This window comes from Balaenoptera ricei, chromosome 13, assembly GCF_028023285.1.
Source record: "Balaenoptera ricei isolate mBalRic1 chromosome 13, mBalRic1.hap2, whole genome shotgun sequence".
Lineage (NCBI taxonomy): Eukaryota > Metazoa > Chordata > Mammalia > Artiodactyla > Balaenopteridae > Balaenoptera > Balaenoptera ricei.
Genome location: NC_082651.1, coordinates 41889636 through 41907678, shown reverse-complemented (window position 1 = coordinate 41907678; position 18043 = coordinate 41889636). Strand labels below are relative to the sequence as shown.

Below are 18043 nucleotides of genomic sequence, written 5' to 3'. Positions count from 1 at the left end.
AGACTGGCATGCCTGAAATGAAGCCTCTGCCCTATTGGTGAGGGCTGGGTGAAGGAAGGGAGCCCCAATCTTTTGGCTACACTCACCAGGAATTTAGCCTCTACAACTTGGAGCAGAGAAAGGAGGCATTGGTGAGATGCTGGCGGCCTGCTCCTCTCAGTGAGATACCACATCTCTTGACTGGGAGCTGAGGGGAAAAGGAGCCCCATTTTCTTGGCCACACTCACCTGGATCAGAGCTTCAGTCATTGCTCTGAGATGGGGAGAGAGGAAGGGAGGGAGAAGGTTGTAGCTTAAGTGCCACAGACTCTCACTGTTCTTGCTGAGATTTAGTAGATTTTCTTGAATAAGTTTCTTCATTTGCTGTATGCCCTTAGGAAAATTTCCAGAGACTTTTACAATTGGCTTGTAAGATAATCTTTACCAGTTATGGTAGGACAGTGGGTCAACAGAGCGCCTCATGTTACCATTCCAGAAGTGGAAGCTGGGCATAGGGATTTGAGACAAACTCACTCTAGCTCTCAGCAGTTCAAGAGGCATTAGAATTACATTTTAGATCCCTTCTGGGATAGTTAGAATTAAGCATGATACTCAGGTGCTAGCCTGATTAAATCATCTCCCTGTTACTGAAAGCTTCATGATAACCTCCAATCTCTGAGACACTCTGTGGCGGGGTGAAAACACCAGCCCAGCTATGGTTCTGCGGATCCTTTGGAATTGCTCTGAGGCTGAAGCAAAGGATTCATTCCGATTTGACACCTTCATTGAGAGTACTAGGGAGAACAGATAAGAAAGTGGGCACACAACTTGGAAATCTGGTTAAGAGATATGACTTGCTCTCTGGGGTTCCTGTCCTGAACAGACTCGATCTCCACGCTCACAGTGTGATAGGCACCCAGATTCCTGTCTTTCTCCAAATCTGGTCTCAAGAGGCAGGCATTCCCTCTCCTACCTCTTAGGACCTGTCTTTCAAGCTTCCTTTCTACCGCAGATGGGAGTGTTTACCCCATCAAGGTAGCATTATTCCTCCCTCCCACGACTACAGCTGGATACCTCAAAATCAGTCAGCCCTGTTTCCTATGCCATTACCGCCACAGCCAGAAACCAGACCCATCACTCGAGGACTTCAACTGCTTGCAGCCAAGATCCCCTGTCCTACTACCATCCTCAGACAATGTGCTAGCACCGGCCGGGCCACAGTGAAAGTGCCAGCCTCCTCCTGCCCTAGCCCAAGTGAGTGTGCCCCCGCTCAAACCAACCAGTCCTGGCGTTCAAAGCACGCCCACCCCTTAGGAACTGGTCCCAATGTCCTCTGGGGTCCCACAGTGCCCTGGCCCACATAGCATCTTCCAGGGACCACCCCACTGGTCCCAATTATTTGTTCCTATGGAGAATTTAACCTCAGGAAGATTTTACTAGTCAGGCTTCAGTTAAAAGTGATAGAAACAATCCAAAATAGCTTAAGCTTCAAAAGGATCTTGGAGTGGCTTAGGGAGCAATGAGGAGCGGGCCTTGGGCATGGGACCAGGATGTGGAGACCGCAGGCTCTGAGGTCCTGCCTCGGTTTCTCTCCGGGTTTGCCTCTTCCCTCCGCCTTCCATCACCCTTGCCTGGAGGCTGTCAAACCAGTTGTTCAGGAGATATACCCTTACCATCCCTTTCCAGAGAGGAAATCCACCCCCTCTGGGCATTTTCTGCCATCTGCCCTCCCCGTGGTCTGTCTTCTGTTGTTCCATCAGGCACTGTCTGCCCAGCCGCATGGCTCTAGCTCTGGCCAAGGGGTCTTTAGGGTGAAAGCCATCCTCTCCTCCCATCTGCCCCTGCCTCACTCTGTGACCTTCTTTCCTCAGGATCACCTGCAGCCTCTGGCCTCCTCAGGAGGAGGACTGAGGCAGGAATGCCTCAAAGTCCTTCTCAACCCTGGCTGCATGTGACAGTCACCTAGAGAAATTTACAAAACACCAACTGCTCAGGCTCTAAACCAAATCAATTAGTTGACCCTTGAACAACGTGGGGGTCAATCCTCACATAACGTTGAGTTGGCCTTGCATAAACGCGGTTCCTCCTTATCCGCAGATTCAACCAACCAGGGACCACGTAGAATTTACTATTGAAAAATATGTGTGTATGAATGAACCCCCGTTGCACAGTTCAAATCCTCGTTGTTCGAGGGTCAACTTGTAATTTGAATCGCTAGGCACAAGTCCCCTGCACTGATTTTCCCACCCCCCCCAGGTGATTCCAATGTACAGGCAGGGTTGCAACCACCGCTATAGAGACCGCAAGATACCCCAGGTGAAGATAGAGAGCGTTTACTTGAAGAAGTCCTGAGATACACCCTCCTACCCCAACACAGGCATAAGGTCTTGCTGCCATTGTTTGGATCCTCATATTCCAAAAGCAACAGCCCAAAGAATCCCTCAGCTTCCAGGAAATCCTCAAAATCTGTCCCTGCAAAGCACTGTCACTTTATCTTACTTGGAAGCCAGTTGCTAAGGCCCCACCTGGGGCAAATATCCAGTAGGAGTTGCTGGTTTTCAAGGTGCTCAGGAGAGGTGCTGACTCCTTCTGACCACTGGGATTGGAAGGCAACTGGGCTACAAAAGGAGGTTTCCCTGGAAAGGGGGACAGGTCCTTCTGGTTGGAGAATCTGCATTTTTGTCTCTCCTTGCAGGTCACTGTGGTCATAATAGACCCTCCTCCCTCCATCATAGATCTTCCCAGGGGAAACACTGGGAAGTCTGGTGCAGAGGGAAGAAGGTCGTTAGAAGTGGGTGGTGTGGCCAGATAAGCCTAGAGTCGACCCTGGGGCCTCAGTAGCCCTCTGATAAGCTTGGGGTCTGTTTCCCCTGAGAAGGGGTGAGAATGTGGATGGTTCAGTAACACTCAACACTGATTCAAGCAACATTTATTGCTTGGCTACTTGACCAAAGTCACGTGGCTGATTTACAGTGCACCTGTTTCACTTCAGGTGGAAGTGTAAGGGAATAGAAAACCTTGCTGGAGGGCAGTTTGGAAACATATATCAACAGCTAAAAAATGTTCATTCCCTTTCACTTAGTAATTCTACTCCCAGGAATCCATCCTAAGAAAACAACCAGAAATGAGCCATTTAGTTTTCTGCAGCACATGTGAAATTGACAGCGCATCCATCACGATGTTGGGCTCTGGTTGCGTCATAATACACGTTTAGGATGTGGACTGACAATGGAAGCTAGCTCATAATTTAGCGCTGAATGAAAAGAGGCACAAAAACGTATACAATATGCATACACATAGAGTAATAGACCGTGATTTCTGTGGGTGGTGGGATTGATTTTTAATATCCTCATTGTCCTTTCTGTTTTTTACAATCAGCACTTAACCAATTTTATAATCATAAACAAAAGCTACGTGTCTTTCAGTGTGGGGTGTGTGCGATGTCGAGTCTCCAGGACGACTGGGCCGCGGGGGTGGGGTGGCAGGCTGGGCGGCGCCGGGGCCGAGGGGGCGAGCGGGGCCGACCCCGCGACCCTCGCCCGAGAGCGCCCGCCCGCCCCCCGGAGCGCGAGCTGGAACCTCGGCGGGCGGGCGGCACCCCGCGGGCGGCAGCGCCTCTCAGGGGTCGTCCCCATGCGGCTGGCGGAGCAGGTGTCGGCCAGCTGCGGCGACTCGGCGGCCCGGCGGCCCAGGTGGGCCTGGGAGCGGGTGTGCGGGCGTCGGGGCGCGGGAAACCGCTCGGGCCTCCCGGAGCGGCCGGCCGTGGGGCGGCGGGGGTCGGCCGGGTCAGGCTCGCCTCCTGCGAGGTGCCCGGGGCCCTCGACGACGGTCGCGTCCCCATTGCCCTGCCGCGCAGCGCGCCCTGGCCCGGCCTCCAGAAAGGCCTTCGGGCACGTGGGGGCCTGGCCCGCGCGGGCCCCGCAGGCCGCCGCTGCCCGGCTCACTCCCGCCTTCCTCCCCGCGCCTGCTCTAGCTCCGTGAGTCTAGCCGAGGTGTGGGACCAGAGGGCGATCGGGCGCTACCACGAGCTGTTCGCGGCCTCGCTGGGCAACCTGGAATGGTTGCGGTTCTGTCTAAATCGGCACCGTGGGGAAATCCCGGCCGATGACAAGGTAAGGCCTCGGAGCTCAGGGGCGGGGACCGAAGTCGTCTCCACCCCGCAGAGAGCTCCGTACGAAGAGTGACAGTGGAGCATCCGGAGATGTCCTTTTCTGGGGAGATGGTCCTAATTCACCTTCCGACCGTCTGGAAGGCCATTTGGGGGAGCGGGGAAGGGGGAGCGATACGGGAGTGGGAAAGGGGTACGTGCGATTCCCCGGGGGCACAGAGAAGAGGGGGAGGGTAACCCCAAGAAGTTGCTCTCTGGGTTAGGCTGTGGGCCCTGGGGTGCCAGTCCTGCTCAGCCTCTTCCTGCCTCCTCTGGCCCCGACAGGGTTTCGCTGCCATCCACTTTGCCGCCCAGAGTGGCAGGCTTGCATGCCTGCAGGTCTTGGTAGAGGAGTACAAGTTTCCCGCGGACCTGCCCACCAACGATGGCCAGACACCTCTACACCTTGTCATGCACAGTGACAACAAGACCATGGCCCTCCCCTGCATTCACTATCTGATTAAGCAAGGGGCGGCCCTCAACACGTGAGTCCAGCCTATGAGGGGAGAGTGGCTTGGAGGCTGGGCAGATAAGAACCCCACTTCCAGGCAGGCAGATCCAAGCAGGACAGGCAGAGGGGCTGTGGGGTGACAAGGATTGGTTCCCACATGAACAGTCAGAGAGCCCACATGGTGTCGTGGTTAAGAGATTTTGGGAGAGGACAGACCTAGTTCGTGTCCCAGCTTTGCTGCCTGCTACCAGACAGAAAAACCTCAGGCAAGTCACTCAACCCTAAGCCTCAGTGCTCTGGTTCCCAAACCTGTCTGTACACTGGAATCACCTGGGGAGCTTCAAAAATACCAATGCCTGTGTTCCAATCCAAAGGTTGTCATTTAATTGGTCTGAGGTGTGGCCTGGACTCTGGAAGGCTCAAAAGGTCCCCAGCTATTTCTCATTTGCAGCAGAGTTTGGGAACTACTGCCTCAGTGTCTTCAACTGAAATTTGGGGGGATGACAGTGCCTATCACGTGAGACTATTGTGATAGTTGAGAAAATGCATGGAAAGTGCATGGATGGCATATAGGAGACTGCATTCATTCAAAATACTTATCCAGCGTGTAATGTGCTAAGTGCTGGGCCAGAGTTGAGGAATACAATGGTGAACATACAGCAATGGTCCCTGCCCTCGTAAAGCTGATATACTAGTGCAGGAGCAGACAGCCAATTAGCAAACTAATAAATGAACAAAATGACAGAGTGTGGTAAGTGGTTATGAAGGGTATAAACAGGGTGGTGGGGTGGTGAGTAAAGCGGGCAGGGAGGAGATCTATTTGGGAAGAGCAGTTACCTCTAAGGAGAGAATGGAGAGGTGAGCCAGCCTAGCAAAGCCAAGGAAAAGTGTTCCAGGCAGAGGTGTAAAGGCCATGCTGGGAGAGAGTGGGGCAAGGTCAGAGGACAAAGTTGGGGAGCAAGCAGGGCCCGGCCACGCAGGCCTTGTGGGCCATGGCTAGGTGTGGGGAAGGGGCAGGAGGGCTGAGTGGTTTAAGGAGAGATGAGGTTAGTGGTCTCTGAGCTCCAGCCAACCAGCTCTCCTTCTGGCATTTCCTCACGGTCACATACCCCATAATCAGACTTCTGCTGTTCACTTAGTCCAAACCCTCCTTCTACAGTTGAAGAAACTGAGGTACAGAGAGGAGAAGGGACATGCCAGGGTCACCCAGTGGACGGGTGGCAGAGCAGCCTGGAAGCTGGTTGGCTCACCTGACAGGCAGATGCCCTTGGTCCTTCCTTTCTGCCCTCCTCCCCCCGGCGGGGCCCTCCACAGTCAGACATGCAACGGCTCCACACCCCTGCACCTGGCAGCCCGCGAGGGCCTGCTGAGCTGTGTGAAGGTCCTGGTGCAGAAAGGTGCCAATGTTCATGCCCAAGATGCCAGGGGCTGCAAGCCCATCGACTACTGCAAAATATGGAACCACCGCATCTGTGCCCGGTGAGGCTGTGAGAACCACCCCTGCCTGTCACCCTTCCCCGGTGCCCTCACCCAGAGCTGAGCATGTAAGAGGAGGGTCTGGGGGTGAGTCTGCAGAGGGGGCCTCTCCCCAAGATGCTATTCCCAGGGCTGTCCACAGGGCCTCACCCCTGGGGCTTAGCACTGCCGTGAGGCCCCAGCTCATCAGCAGGAGGGTGGTGATCCCGCAGACGCTTCAGCCAGCGGGGCCTCGGGCAGTGCGGATGGGTCATCTCGCTCATCTCATCTCTGGCAGCTCTGCCCACTCCCACCCAGGCCCTCAGCAGCAGCCAGTCTTCCCTGCCCAGGGCGAAGCTCAGTCACTGGGGAATGACACCCCCCCCACCCCGCCCCGCCTCGGCACCAGGTTCTTGAAGGATGCCATGTGGCAACAGGACAAGAAGGACTTTGCCCATGAGATGCGGAAACTGAAGAGGCTCAAGAAGCAGCTGGCGCTCACGGAGGAGGACTGCCTGACTGAGTATCAGGTAAGGGGTAGGGCCAGTAGGACGGGCAGGGGCACCGGCCGTCCAGGCGTGTGAGCAGAGGAGGCAGGGACCCACATGCGCAGTTAGTTAGAAGAGTGGCTAGAAGTGGTCCCACCCAGAAAGAGCCTCCCTCGCCCCCTCCTCTGAGGAGGAGGGCTCCAGGAGGGTGCCGAAGGGATAATGCTCAAGGGGACTCTTTAAAGGTGGGCGGCCGTTGGCCATATGAAGAATCAGGAAAGGACTAACCTGGTGGAAGGAACAGAGAGCCCTGTGGAGAGGCATAGGGGCACATGAGAGCATGGAGTTTGTCAAGAAGTGCAAATTCAGTACAGCCAGGGAATCAGATGTGAGCTGGAGACTGACAAGCTAGAGACCCGGCAGGGGCCCAGATCAATGTCAGACCTCAGCTGGGACAGAAAAGGAGAATAAAGGATTTTAAGCAGGTATAACTACATAGGATGTAAGAACCAGAAAACCCCAAAAGAAGATGCTGGGAATCCTAAGTGGATCCAGGAGTTGGGAGGGCTTCGGGGCTGGCAAAATCCGGTACTCCAGCTCTGTTCCAGCTGCATTCCTCGCCAAATTTCCCTGTCCTACCCTCCGTTGTCAGTGTCACCCAGCCTTCAGAGTCATGTATGTATCCAGAGGAGGCAAAGCCCATCTGTTCCTGTGGCTCTAAGATTTCCCAGAAGCCCCTTGAAGATCTCCCCTTATCTCTTATTGGCCTCAACTGGATCATGTGTCCATTCTTGTTCCAATCCCTAGAGCTAAAAGAAAGCCATGTGTTGACTGACTTAGGTCTGGGGCGAAGCTGATGGAATTATTATGATTGGCTTAGCCTAATCGGAGCCTAAATCTGAAGCTGGGTCAATCTCCAAACCACCTGACTGCTTAGCAACAGTCTGGGAAGTGAGACACTGAGACGGGGAGGGGGAAAGGGGTCGGTTCTGTGACAACGAGTTGAAGGTTCAGCTCTAGTGGAGGCAAGGACAGAGAGCATCACCACCCAGCCTGGAGAGCCAGCCAAAACTGTCTCTCTCCCTACAGTGACCACTCAAGGCCCACCACTTCCAAGAAGCCTGCCCAGATTAGCTCCATCCAGTTCCTAGCCTTCCAAACTTTTCTGCTTTCTCCTTCCAGGGTCAAGGATAAGTCTGCATCACTCATTTGCCTTTTTCCCCATCAACCCAGAGACTCTCTTAGGGCAGGACATGTCTCCACCATCAGACTGGGAACTCCTTTAGTGGGGGTGGAGGCTGGTCTCCCCCATTAAGACTCAAGTTTTTCCATAGGGCAGGGACTGTGTCTCCCCCCTCAAGTTGGAGACCTCACCTAGGGCAGAGGCTGTATCTCCATCAGATTGGAGGTCTCTCCTATGGGGAAGGCTCTGTCTGTCCCATGAGCCCAGGGGCCCCCTCCAGGCAGTGGCTATCTCCCCATCAGAACAAGGGCTCCCACAGGCAGGGGTTTCTCTCATCAGACTCCGGGCTCCCCGGAGGCAGGAAGGTATCTACTCAGTCAGAAACCTGAGGTTTCCAGGGCTGCAGCCACCGGGCCTCCTTCCACAGAAGCACAGGGGGAGTAGCCCTCCAGAACTATCTTGTGCCTTCTGATATTGCAGAAAGAGCAGCAAATTCTGAGAGAGGCTGACTTCAAGAAGTGGCTCCATCACAAGCTGCTGCCCCAAGGCCAATCCCTGATCCGCAACACTCAGGGAGAGCCCCGTCCTCCACCCCAGGCCACTGTGCTCTCCAAGACCCCCAAGCACGGGGCACTGTGGCCTCCCAAGAGCGTCTACCCCTCCCGAGAGGCGCGCCTGCGACAGACGCTGCAGCCCAGTCAGCCCTCCGCGATGCCTATACCCACCTGCAAGCAGCCCATGGTCAGGCGGCCCAAGGTGTGGAATCTCAGCAACAACCCTGTCAGGTCCCCCACCGCCCAGATCGGCTACCCGCAGGGCATCCGCCTGGGCGTGCATCCCGACCCCAGGCCGGAGCACGACTTCCGCTGCTTCCTCGAGGTGAGGTCCGACGGGCACGGTGGTGCGCTCCTGCGCACGGTGGCCGGCAACCAGGTGGCGCCTGTGCCCCGGCTGCCTTTAGAGGTGATAATCCGCGAGCTGTACCCGTCGGTGCAGCCGTGCAGGATGAAGGTGCCCCAGGGCTTCTGTTCTGTCACCATGAGAGAGGTGCCCCGGAAGCGGCGCCTGGGTGATGGCACCTTCTGGACCGACACTCTGAGCATGAACCTGCGAGAGACATTTGACGAAGGCTTCCTGGCAGCTGTGCGAGCCCATCAAGGGCTCCCCACTCTGCCCTCCCCCAAACCACCCCACACTTAAACTTATTTTGGTAGCCTCCCGACTGGAGGCTGCCCAGTGAAGGCTGAGGTGTGGTGATTCTGTATGGATGGGGAGGAAGGGGGCGTGCCCACAGGCTGCCCACCCCCAAGCTCAAGGATCGGAGCCCCCTCCCCGACAAAACCCAGCTCCCAGGTCTCCCTTCTCTCCACAAAGGAATCTCTTGGACCCCCCAGGAGATCCAAGTTAGGGCAGTAGCCCAAGGCTCAGAGTGGGGATCCTTCTCTATCCTGGGCCCTACCATTGTAAAAGTGACACCTTGGTGTCCCCATTTCCCCTCCTCACACCCAACAGCTCACCAGGGACAAGGATTCCAGGATGAGGGACCACTGGGAAATTCTGCCTCTTGTTCATATTAAGTCCTTCCTGCTGCAGGTTCTAAGCCTCACTCTGCATCTCCAGATCCAGAACAGGGAGGAAGAGAGCTAATGTGTCACCCTGCCATTGGCTTCCCTGCCACTATGGGCTGCCATCCTTCATTCCCAGCTGCCACTGGGGTTTCTGCAGTACAGGGAGGCACAGGCAGCCTTTCTGGAGAAGGGAGGGAGGACGTATGGCTTCAGTTTGAGACTGAAAGCACGTGTACTTTCTTCAGGAAGCTATCCTGGGTCCCCTGCTCTCCCCTGTACACACCACTACAAATCATTCATTAAACAAACATTTATTGAGTACTTTCTATGTGCCAGGTGCCAAGCTAGGCACGGTTGATACAAAAATTAAAGGACAATCCCTGCCCTCAAGGAGCTTACAGTCTAATGGGGAGATAAACCAGTAAGCAGGCAAGTAAGCCCAGAGTCATCTGTTGTGGTGTGCTGGAGGGAGAAGGGACATTCAAAGTTCCTTGGAGGAAGTGAAATCTAAGTTGAGAACTGACAGAGAAGGTACTCAGGTGAGCAGAAGAAAGGGAATTAAAGTGGCATCTCTGGATACAGGAGGCTGAAAATCAGAATGCAAGGTGGCAAGTGATGAGGCCAGAGAGGCGAGCAAGAACCGGGACACCACGAGCCTCACAAGCCATGCTAAGGGGTCTGGACTTTATCCTGAGGACAGAGGGAAGCCATGGAAGGTTGTAAGCCAGGGAGTGACGGGATCAACCATGCATTAGAAAGACAACTCTGGCTGCGGGATAGAGAAGCAGAAGGAGGCTGTCACAATAATCCAGGTGAAAGCTGCTGACAGTGGGAGTGGCTCAAATCAAGAGATGTTAAGAAGGTAAACTTGACAGTTGTTAGAGACTGGATGTCAGGGCAGAAAAAGAAAGCAGGTTTCCGGTCGGGCTCCTGAGTGATCTTGGGGCCAAGGCAGGTACCCAAAAACGGCAGGTTGCAAAGGACGGCACCAAGTGCTATCTGGGCCATGAGAGTTGTCTGTGTGCCCAAAGGCAGCAGAACTGTGGGTCAGAGGACCGGGAGGGATGCTGGGGCTGGCTGTCAGCTCTCAATTCCTTGAAGCCATCAGCACGGATGGGCTCCTCCAGGGGACCCACGACCGAACCCTGAGAAACCCCACTGCGCAGGGAGTGAGTGGAGGGGCCTGCACAGGACCCGGAAAGGAGCAGCCAGAGAGGGAGAACCAGCCACGGAAGTGCTCGGGACGCTGGGGGTGACGAGCCCTGCCCGATGCTGCACAGACCCAGAAAGAGGAGATATGAAGAGGGTCCGCTGGACTTAGCACAAGGACACTGGCAACCCCCAGAACACTGGCAGTGGAGTGAATGGAGGGCAAAGCCACACCACTGGGGTGAGAAACAAAGAAGTGGACAGCAAGGGAGAGCAAGGCCAGCTGCTGGCCTGCAGTCAGGACACTGGCCTCCAGTGTCCTCCAGCTTGGCCTCCCTCGTCTGCATAGGACAAAAGGGCCTGGCAATCTCCGTGCCACTGAGAGAAGGCCGAAGTGTGCGGCTCCTCCCCAGGAAAGGGGAAGGCTGGTATTCTTAAGAGAATGGGAATGCTAAACCCAAGGAAATGAAGGGCTGTGGTGGGACTTGAGGCTGGATGTAGAGGTAAGATTTTCAAGCACAGAGGTCTTCCCTGTGGCTGAAAGGTACCACATGTGTGCAGTCCATCTCTGCACCTGTCTGCTTTGCTCTGAGGTATAGGACATGTCCGGTAATGGCTCTCGTGGGGACTTCATTCGCATATGTACTGCTGAGTACTTGCAAGGCACTGTAGTTGGAATGCAAGGTCAACAAATGCTGGCCTGTGCCCAGGACCTGGCCTGCCTTTTTAGAAGACTGATCACCTCCCCAGAAGTCAAGACCACTCAGAAGAGAGGGCCAGCCCTTGTGTGCTCTTAGATGACAAACAGCTTCTCTCACCAGCCCTGTTTCTTACAAAACAGGCTGTAGCCCAGGCTGCCAGGAAGCCGATTTTTAATGTTTCTCCTCGAGCCTGAGATAGAATTCAGCCAGAAACCACTCCTCTTCCCTAGGGGAAGACTTATAAATAGGATACTGTACATGTTCTCCTGAAAAATCTAACCCAGTCCCACACCATCCCCTCTCTGCCCTCAGTCTGACAGTCACGGAGCCTTGGGGAAAGAAGAGATGGAAGGAGAGAGAAGGGGATTAAGAAAGGCTGCATCCATCCCCACTCCCCCAGCCCCCCACCTCCCACTCCAGGCTCGGCTCCTCATCTCTGTCCCCTTCCCACTAAGGGCCACAAGAACAGTCCCTTCGGAAAGGCAAGACCCAAACCCAGAAAAGGAGCCCCTGGCGCAGAAAAGCCAGTCCAGGCGGAAGGTCAGCAGGAAGAAAGGAAGATGAACTTTCAGGGTATTAAGGCAAACAGGGCCACCTAGAATCTTTATTCAAACGGGAATCAGCACTTGGACAGAAATCACAGTTCAACAGCAAAAACTTTCTCTTGCAAGTGCTAAGCCACGGCCCCTCCCCATGGCCATCTGCTCACAGCAGTTACCACTGTCTGCTCTCCAGCTTCACGGCCCCTGCCCTGCCTGCCCTGGCTGAGCCAGAACTCCGGACCCATCACAGGAGGGGGCGGGAGGGCCACAGGAGCTCCGCTTCTGCACACCCAGGTGGACCACGGCCTCCTGGCTAAGCAGGCACCGCATCCTCCCTGGCGCCCTCTGAGGTCTCAGCCTCTGGCAGCATCAGATCTGAGCCAAGCTGAGCCTCCGGAGGACGGTGGGGATGGGGGCTTCCGGGGGAGTCGAGGGAAGGAGGGCCAGGGCTGGGGGAAGGTGCCTTCCAGCTCCCGGCCCCCACCTAGCGCAGAGGCCCAGGGGCCTGGCTCTCCTTATCTCGCCCCAGCATCCCCTCCACAGAAGTTCAGTACATCTTCTGCCGACTGGGTAGAATGGCCTCTTTGATGAAGGAGAAGACAACCAGGATCCCTAAGCGTTTGCCCCGCTTGCCTTTGGTGAAGTAATTGGAGACCACGTCATCTGTGGAGACACAGGCAGGGAGATGAGTGTGTGTGTGTGTGTTTGTGTGTGTGGCTGTGTGTGTGGTGTGGGTGTGGGGGTGTGTGTGGTTGTGTGTGTGTGGGGGTGTGTGTGTGGGTGTGTGTGTGTGTGTGTGTGTGTGAGAGAGAGAGAGAGAGAACACAGCTCTGCCCACCCAGAGTCCAAGTGTCTCCATCACAGGGCGGGCTCCAGTTCCCCCAGCAACTCAGGCCTTGCTGGCGTCCTCCCACCATGCCTCCCACCTTACAAACCCCTTCTCACCTCCGGGCTGCATGGTGGAGGGCAGGACGTTCTCCCCAGCCGACAGTGACACAAAGAACGCAAACGGGATTATCCACAGACAGAAAGTGAAATAGGCCAGGACCTGGCAACAGAGACACTGAGATGAGGGTGCCCCTGGAGATGCCAAGGCTGGGCCAGGTGTGCTCACCATGTATCTTAGAGAGGCGGTCAAGCGTGCCCCACACTTGATCTCTGAAGGGGACCAGGGCCCGGGAAGCAGAGACAGGACACCCCCAGATATGGAGAAAATTCAGTGGGGAAAGGTGGAGACCAAAGATGACCGCGTGGCCACAATCCCCAAATCGTGGTCACTAGGACAAGCAACTCCTCTGAACCGAAGGAGGCAGATGGAGGGCAAAACCATGAATGACCCATGTTCCCTAGAGAAGTGACCTTGTTCTTCCCCAGGGGTTCAAGCTGGAGTAGCAAGGCTCCGGGTTGCAGCACCCCCCTGCCCTGTGAGGTCTGCGTCAGACCAGGCCACCCCCCCACACCCTCCTGACCTTAGGATGTTAGGCTGGGATGCTGGGAGCCCCAGAGGACTCACTGGGAGACAGCAGTGTCCTCCCCACCTCAGCCAAAGGGGTCCTGCTCCTCATCCTCACTGCTTTCTAAAATCATCTATACCATTTTTTAAAAAGATGTGTCATCCCTGAATAAACTCAGTTTCAAATCATAGCCAAGTTCACAAAGAAATCATGCAAGTCCCTTTTACTCGCTCTGTCCCGGTTAGTAGTTTGATGACGTACTGAATACTTCTTACCTCTGAGAAGGGATAATATTCCTCTGCAAAAAACTGGAACGCTAGGTAATGATTCACCACCACTAGCCCTGTTGAGGGAATGAAGAGTCATTTATTGTAGGGCGGATAACATAAAGCAGACTTTCAACCTTCACAAGGCCCTGGAGGTTGGAAGCCGAGTCTTAGTCCTGACTTCACACCCAGCTCAGAGTATGGCTCCGTGCCAAGCGCACTACTCTCCAGAAGCCAGTTTCCCATCTGCTAGAATGGAAGAACTAGCCCCCACCTGCCCGCTGCAGAGGGCACTCATGAATCCAATTAGAAGTAGGTAAAACACTCTTTGAATATTATAAAAATGAGACTCCAGTGCTACACACTCCAAAGCACGGTGCCAATTGACCTGGTCTTTAGCGGCCGTGAGTCCTGAAGAGAGCTCCGCAGGGCTGTGTGGGAGGATGTCACAGGCGTGCAGAGCACACGCTCCCAAGGAGTCCACTCCAGAAGGGGTGTTTGCTAGACGGTTTGCAGTGCAATCTTAGGGTTCCTCAAAATTCTGGGGGAGGGGTCCGTCCTCAGGATAAGGTTCACTGGTGTGAACTGGTATGTTCTGGATCCCACCACCTCCTTAGCATGCAGCCAAATTCAGAGAGAGGTCCTGGGGACTCGCTGCTCAGAGACAGGCATTCCTGCCGGTTCCCACGGTGAGGTGAAGGGCAGGCACCAGAACAAGGCATCCCCTCACACCCAACACCCCTCACATACACCTCACAGCCCACTGCCACGAACCTTTCCTCTTTTCTCCTCTCTTGCCTCTCCCCTTCTAAGGCAGAGAACCACAGCTCTGCCGTTCCTAGCCACGCTCTAGGGCGAGGGCGTACTGGAAGATAGGATGGTACCTGACACCCACAGATCTTCAGAAAAACTCTCCCAGGCATCTAGAGGGCAAGTCAGGGGAGTGACAAAGGGAAGCCAAGGGAGCTCCCCAACGGGTGGGGGGATTGGGGAACGCCCTCCCCCCCGGGAAGATGCAAGAGGAGCCTGGTCTCCAGGGAAGGACTCCTCACACCAATCCCCGCAGAACAAATCCTTTGGTGGAATCACACCAAGGCACTCAGTCCTGGCTTTAACACTGTGCCCTCCTTGTGAATAACAGTCTCTTTCCAGATTCTCTCACAGAAATAGAAAAGCAGCTCTAAGAAACCCCAATCAATCTGATATCTTGACCAAAGGCTATGATGACCAGTAATGATTAAAGGGAGAAAAGGCAATCCCGGTAACCAGATACTGTCTAGAACCTTTTCCGAGAATAACTATAGCATCTATGTGCCAAATGAGTCTCCTAAACATCACTGAACAGATGGAGAAGCTAAGGCCAGAGAGGGGAAATGACTCCCCGGGGTCAGAAACTGGTGGCAGAGCAAAGGCGGGAAGGCCAGGGTCCTCCAAACACTAGGGTCTGTCAACCCCAAGGCAGCTGTCTGCAGGGAGCCCCAGAGCCCCAGGAGGCTCGTCTTAATCATGACTTTGGGCCAGAGGACTGGATGGGGAGCTGCCTGCAGGCCAGGGAAAGGCTTTGGGCTTTTCCTGGCCAAGTGGTTTCTTAGGGGCTATAACTGCTCAGCCAACCCACCTCTGTTCCCTTCTCAAACCCTTTGTCAAACTTACCTCCCTAGGAAAGCCCTCCCTTTCTGAGTATCCCAGCCCCCCAAATTCTAGTCACTAGAGCCAACGTGGGCTCTAGGCTGCTCATGTGTGAGAACCCCAACCTCCAATCAGCCTGGCCTCCTGGAGGACCTCAGTGGTTTGCCTCTTTTCTTTATATCCCTTTCAGTGCCCTAGACTGAGCTGGGCACATCCAACCACCTCAGCTGCCTCCCCAACTATGTCCCCTCTCACCGCACGACAGGATGAAGTTAGGCGAGGTCAGCATGATGAAGGGGAAGGTCTGGAGGAGGCCAAAGTAGACAAGGTTGGTGAAGAGGCCCACACCAATCATGTAGGTGGGGAAGCGCTCAAAAACGTAGAGGCCAATCAGCACAGCTGTGGAGAACTGAAAACAACCAGAGGCACACAGTGCGGGGAGCTTCTTCCAGGCAGCCTTTCTGGACTCACTAACCCCCAGCCTACTCAGGGCAACACTCTGCTCATGTTTCAGTCTCTCCTTGTTTCACAGCCACAGTTCTGACCTCCCTAGCTAGTCTCTCAGCTCCCAAAGGGCAGCACTTTTTAATCTCAAAGTTTGTTTGACAGCAACCCACAGTAAGAAAAATAGTCTACACTGTGACCCCAACACATGTACATATACATGATCAAAGTTCAGATTTCAATTCTAGTCTTTCCCATTCCTTTTTTTTTTAATGCTGATAATGATCTACTGAATTGACTGCACAACCCAATAATGAATCCTTCCTGCAGTTTGAAAAACATTGTTCTGAAGGACTTATAGCTGTCAGTGCTCAACAAAAGGCAGGCAGTCGGTTGAATGAAGGTCTAATTCCTGTACCAACACCCATGAGCTGGGCCTCTGAACCCAGAGCTGAGAGCTATGGTCTTGTCTCCACCACTAACTCCCTACCCCAGGCCATGCCCAAAGTGGAAGTGGCTGCCCCCAGCCCCTCCCCAGCTTTTCCTGCAGCTGCAGAAATCTATCCACCAGCAGTCACTCCTGTGGCTTGGACATCAATGGCAAGGATTGTGTCTTCAGGAAGAGAAGCCTTCCACAAGCCCTGAGCAGGCCAGGGCCTGGGGCAGAGAAGGTGTCTCCCTCTTAGAACAAGTCACTTGATCCAGTTAGAAAGAGGGCAATGAACAAGTACTCAAAACTGTCCTTAAGGTTCCTCTCAGTTCTAAATGCTGTAAGCAGAGCAAGGGGCTAAGACCACTGAAGGCAGTCAAACAAAGGCAAAGCCACAGTCCTGTCAACAGAGAATGGGCACTCAGCTCTCGCCTTAAGGAACCAAGAATGAGGCCCGCAGTGAAGCGATGCCACTTGGGGAAGGAGGCAGGGAAGACCTAGGCCCAGGAGAGCAGACCCAGGGGACAAGGCACAGGGCAGGGAGGTAGGGGGTGGTACTCTCAGGAAACAGCAAGGACAGAGGTCTCATCACCCAGGCCAAACTTTCCCCACTTCCTCCTTCTGAGGCAGGGCAAGAGTGAGGGGGATCCTGGGGAAAACTGCCACTTACCCAGATCATGTATTTTATGATCCTGCTGGTGGCCACTGTGTATTCTTCTATCAGTTCTGCCAGGTAATAGAGTCCGGCCGCTGGCGGGGGGAAGCAAGCAGGGAGAACATTAGCTAGGGTCACTCCCACCATCCTGATCACCCCTCTCTCTGCAGCTGGATTCCACTCAACCTTTCATGACTCCATTAGGTAAGGAACATACCAAACAATCCGTGTGTTACCCTCCCAAGTCGGAAGTAAAACTTTGTCAGGGCAACTAAGGAGAGATTTCATAAAAGTGAATGGAAACCTGTATTTGATGCCTCAGCACAAACCTAACCTCTGGCCCATAAAAGGGAATTTCTTTCACTCATTCAATAAATATCCATTGGCATTTAGTATGCGCCAGGTGCTGGGCTGAGAGCTGATTATAGTACGAGACAGACGAGGTCCCTTCCAGCTTTGCGGGGGTGGGGGGTGTTGAGTGGGAAGGGGAGTCAGACTATCCCAGTAGAACAAGTCAAACCCCATAAGGAGGGCTTCCCGGAGGAGGTGAAGTCTCAGCTGAGATCAAGAGTAGGAACTAGCCAAAAAGGGAAAGCCTGTCAAAGTCAGAGTGCGAAGCACCAAGGGCCCGAGGCGAAAGGGCGGGGGTAGGTGTCTGGGAAAAGTTCGGTGCGGCCAGCCCCGCGACGGCGGGCGCGGCAGCGGTTGGCCGTGCGCGGGCAAGGGGCACTCGAGTCAGCCACTCCCGGGCACCGCTGGGGCGGACTCTGTGACTCCTGGAAGGACCCGAGGTCAGGCTAGGCTACTGGGGTCAGGAGGAGGGGCAGGACCAGGCGGGGCAGGAAGGGGGATGCGAAGGCCGGAAGGACCGGGCGGGGGTCTCCCGGCTCTCTCCGGCGCCCTCGTGATGCGACCCCCGGCGAGCACAGATGCCGGAGCTGGAGCCCGCGCGGGCCGGGGTCGCGCACTCTCACCGACGGCCAGCGTGATGAAAGCCACCTGGATGAAGAGCGACAGCCAGCTCAGCACATACATGAACCACATGGCGCCCCCGCCCCGGCCGCCCGCCCGCCCGCCCGCCCGCCGGGACGGGCCTGCGCGCTCGGGCTCCGGCAACACGGAGCCACCGCTACCGCCGCCGCGTCCCCGCCCCTCGGACGGTCGTGCGCCGCCGCCGAGAGCAACCCGGCCCGAGCACCGCCCCCAGCCGGGTCCGGACTAGCGCCCCCCGCCGGCGCGGAGGGCCAACCGCTGCTGCCCAGATCGGCGCGCGCCCGCGGACCGCCGCTGGGCTCCCGAGGCTGCAAGGAGGGGACGGTAGACGATGCATCCCCGGGGAGGCGGGACGGTCCTGAGGCGCGGGTTCGCGGCGCTAGTACCGGAGCTTGGAACGTAGCCTCCAGCCCCTCCCTGTGCACTCCTGCGCCAGCCTGGAGGGTGGTCCAGGGTAGGGGAGGGCCGCCCGACCCCCTCCCCAGCAACCTCGGGCCAGAAGCCTCCAGG

At 55.5% G+C, this 18043-nt stretch overlaps 2 protein-coding genes across 2 annotated transcripts; one reads left to right on the top strand and one right to left on the bottom strand.

Moving 5' to 3' along the window:
* The first annotated feature begins 3418 nt into the window (after nucleotides 1-3418).
* On the top strand, nucleotides 3419-8902 carry ANKRD53 (ankyrin repeat domain 53). The gene is made up of 5 exons (XM_059943517.1): nucleotides 3419-4090; nucleotides 4411-4610; nucleotides 5891-6055; nucleotides 6441-6561; nucleotides 8183-8902. The coding sequence occupies exons 1-5, from the start codon at nucleotides 3419-3421 to the stop codon at nucleotides 8900-8902; spliced, it is 1878 nt and encodes a 625-aa protein (XP_059799500.1).
* Nucleotides 8903-11686: 2784 nt separating this feature from the next.
* TEX261 (testis expressed 261) lies at nucleotides 11687-17623 on the bottom strand. Its single transcript, XM_059943029.1, has 6 exons — nucleotides 17515-17623; nucleotides 16556-16635; nucleotides 15267-15420; nucleotides 13392-13459; nucleotides 12608-12710; nucleotides 11687-12325 (listed from the first exon to the last, which is right to left on the bottom strand). Exons 1-6 carry the CDS (start codon nucleotides 17582-17584, stop codon nucleotides 12210-12212), a joined length of 591 nt encoding a protein of 196 aa, XP_059799012.1. The 5' UTR covers nucleotides 17585-17623; the 3' UTR covers nucleotides 11687-12209.
* Between the last annotated feature and the right edge of the window lie 420 nt (nucleotides 17624-18043).

Excerpts from the sequence above, each read along its gene's own strand:
- ANKRD53 (XM_059943517.1), top strand. The coding sequence starts at position 3,419 with ATGTCGAGTCTCCAGGACGACTGGGCCGCGGGGGTGGGGTGGCAGGCT. Across the intron at positions 6,056-6,440 it reads AACCACCGCATCTGTGCCCG|GTTCTTGAAGGATGCCATGT; the intron begins GTGAGGCTGTGA and ends CCTCGGCACCAG. Across the intron at positions 6,562-8,182 it reads ACTGCCTGACTGAGTATCAG|AAAGAGCAGCAAATTCTGAG; the intron begins GTAAGGGGTAGG and ends CTGATATTGCAG.
- TEX261 (XM_059943029.1), bottom strand. The coding sequence starts at position 17,584 with ATGTGGTTCATGTATGTGCTGAGCTGGCTGTCGCTCTTCATCCAGGTG. Across the intron at positions 12,711-13,391 it reads AATATTATCCCTTCTCAGAG|GTCCTGGCCTATTTCACTTT; the intron begins GTAAGAAGTATT and ends CTCTGTTGCCAG. Across the intron at positions 12,326-12,607 it reads CTCCACCATGCAGCCCGGAG|ATGACGTGGTCTCCAATTAC; the intron begins GTGAGAAGGGGT and ends GTGTCTCCACAG.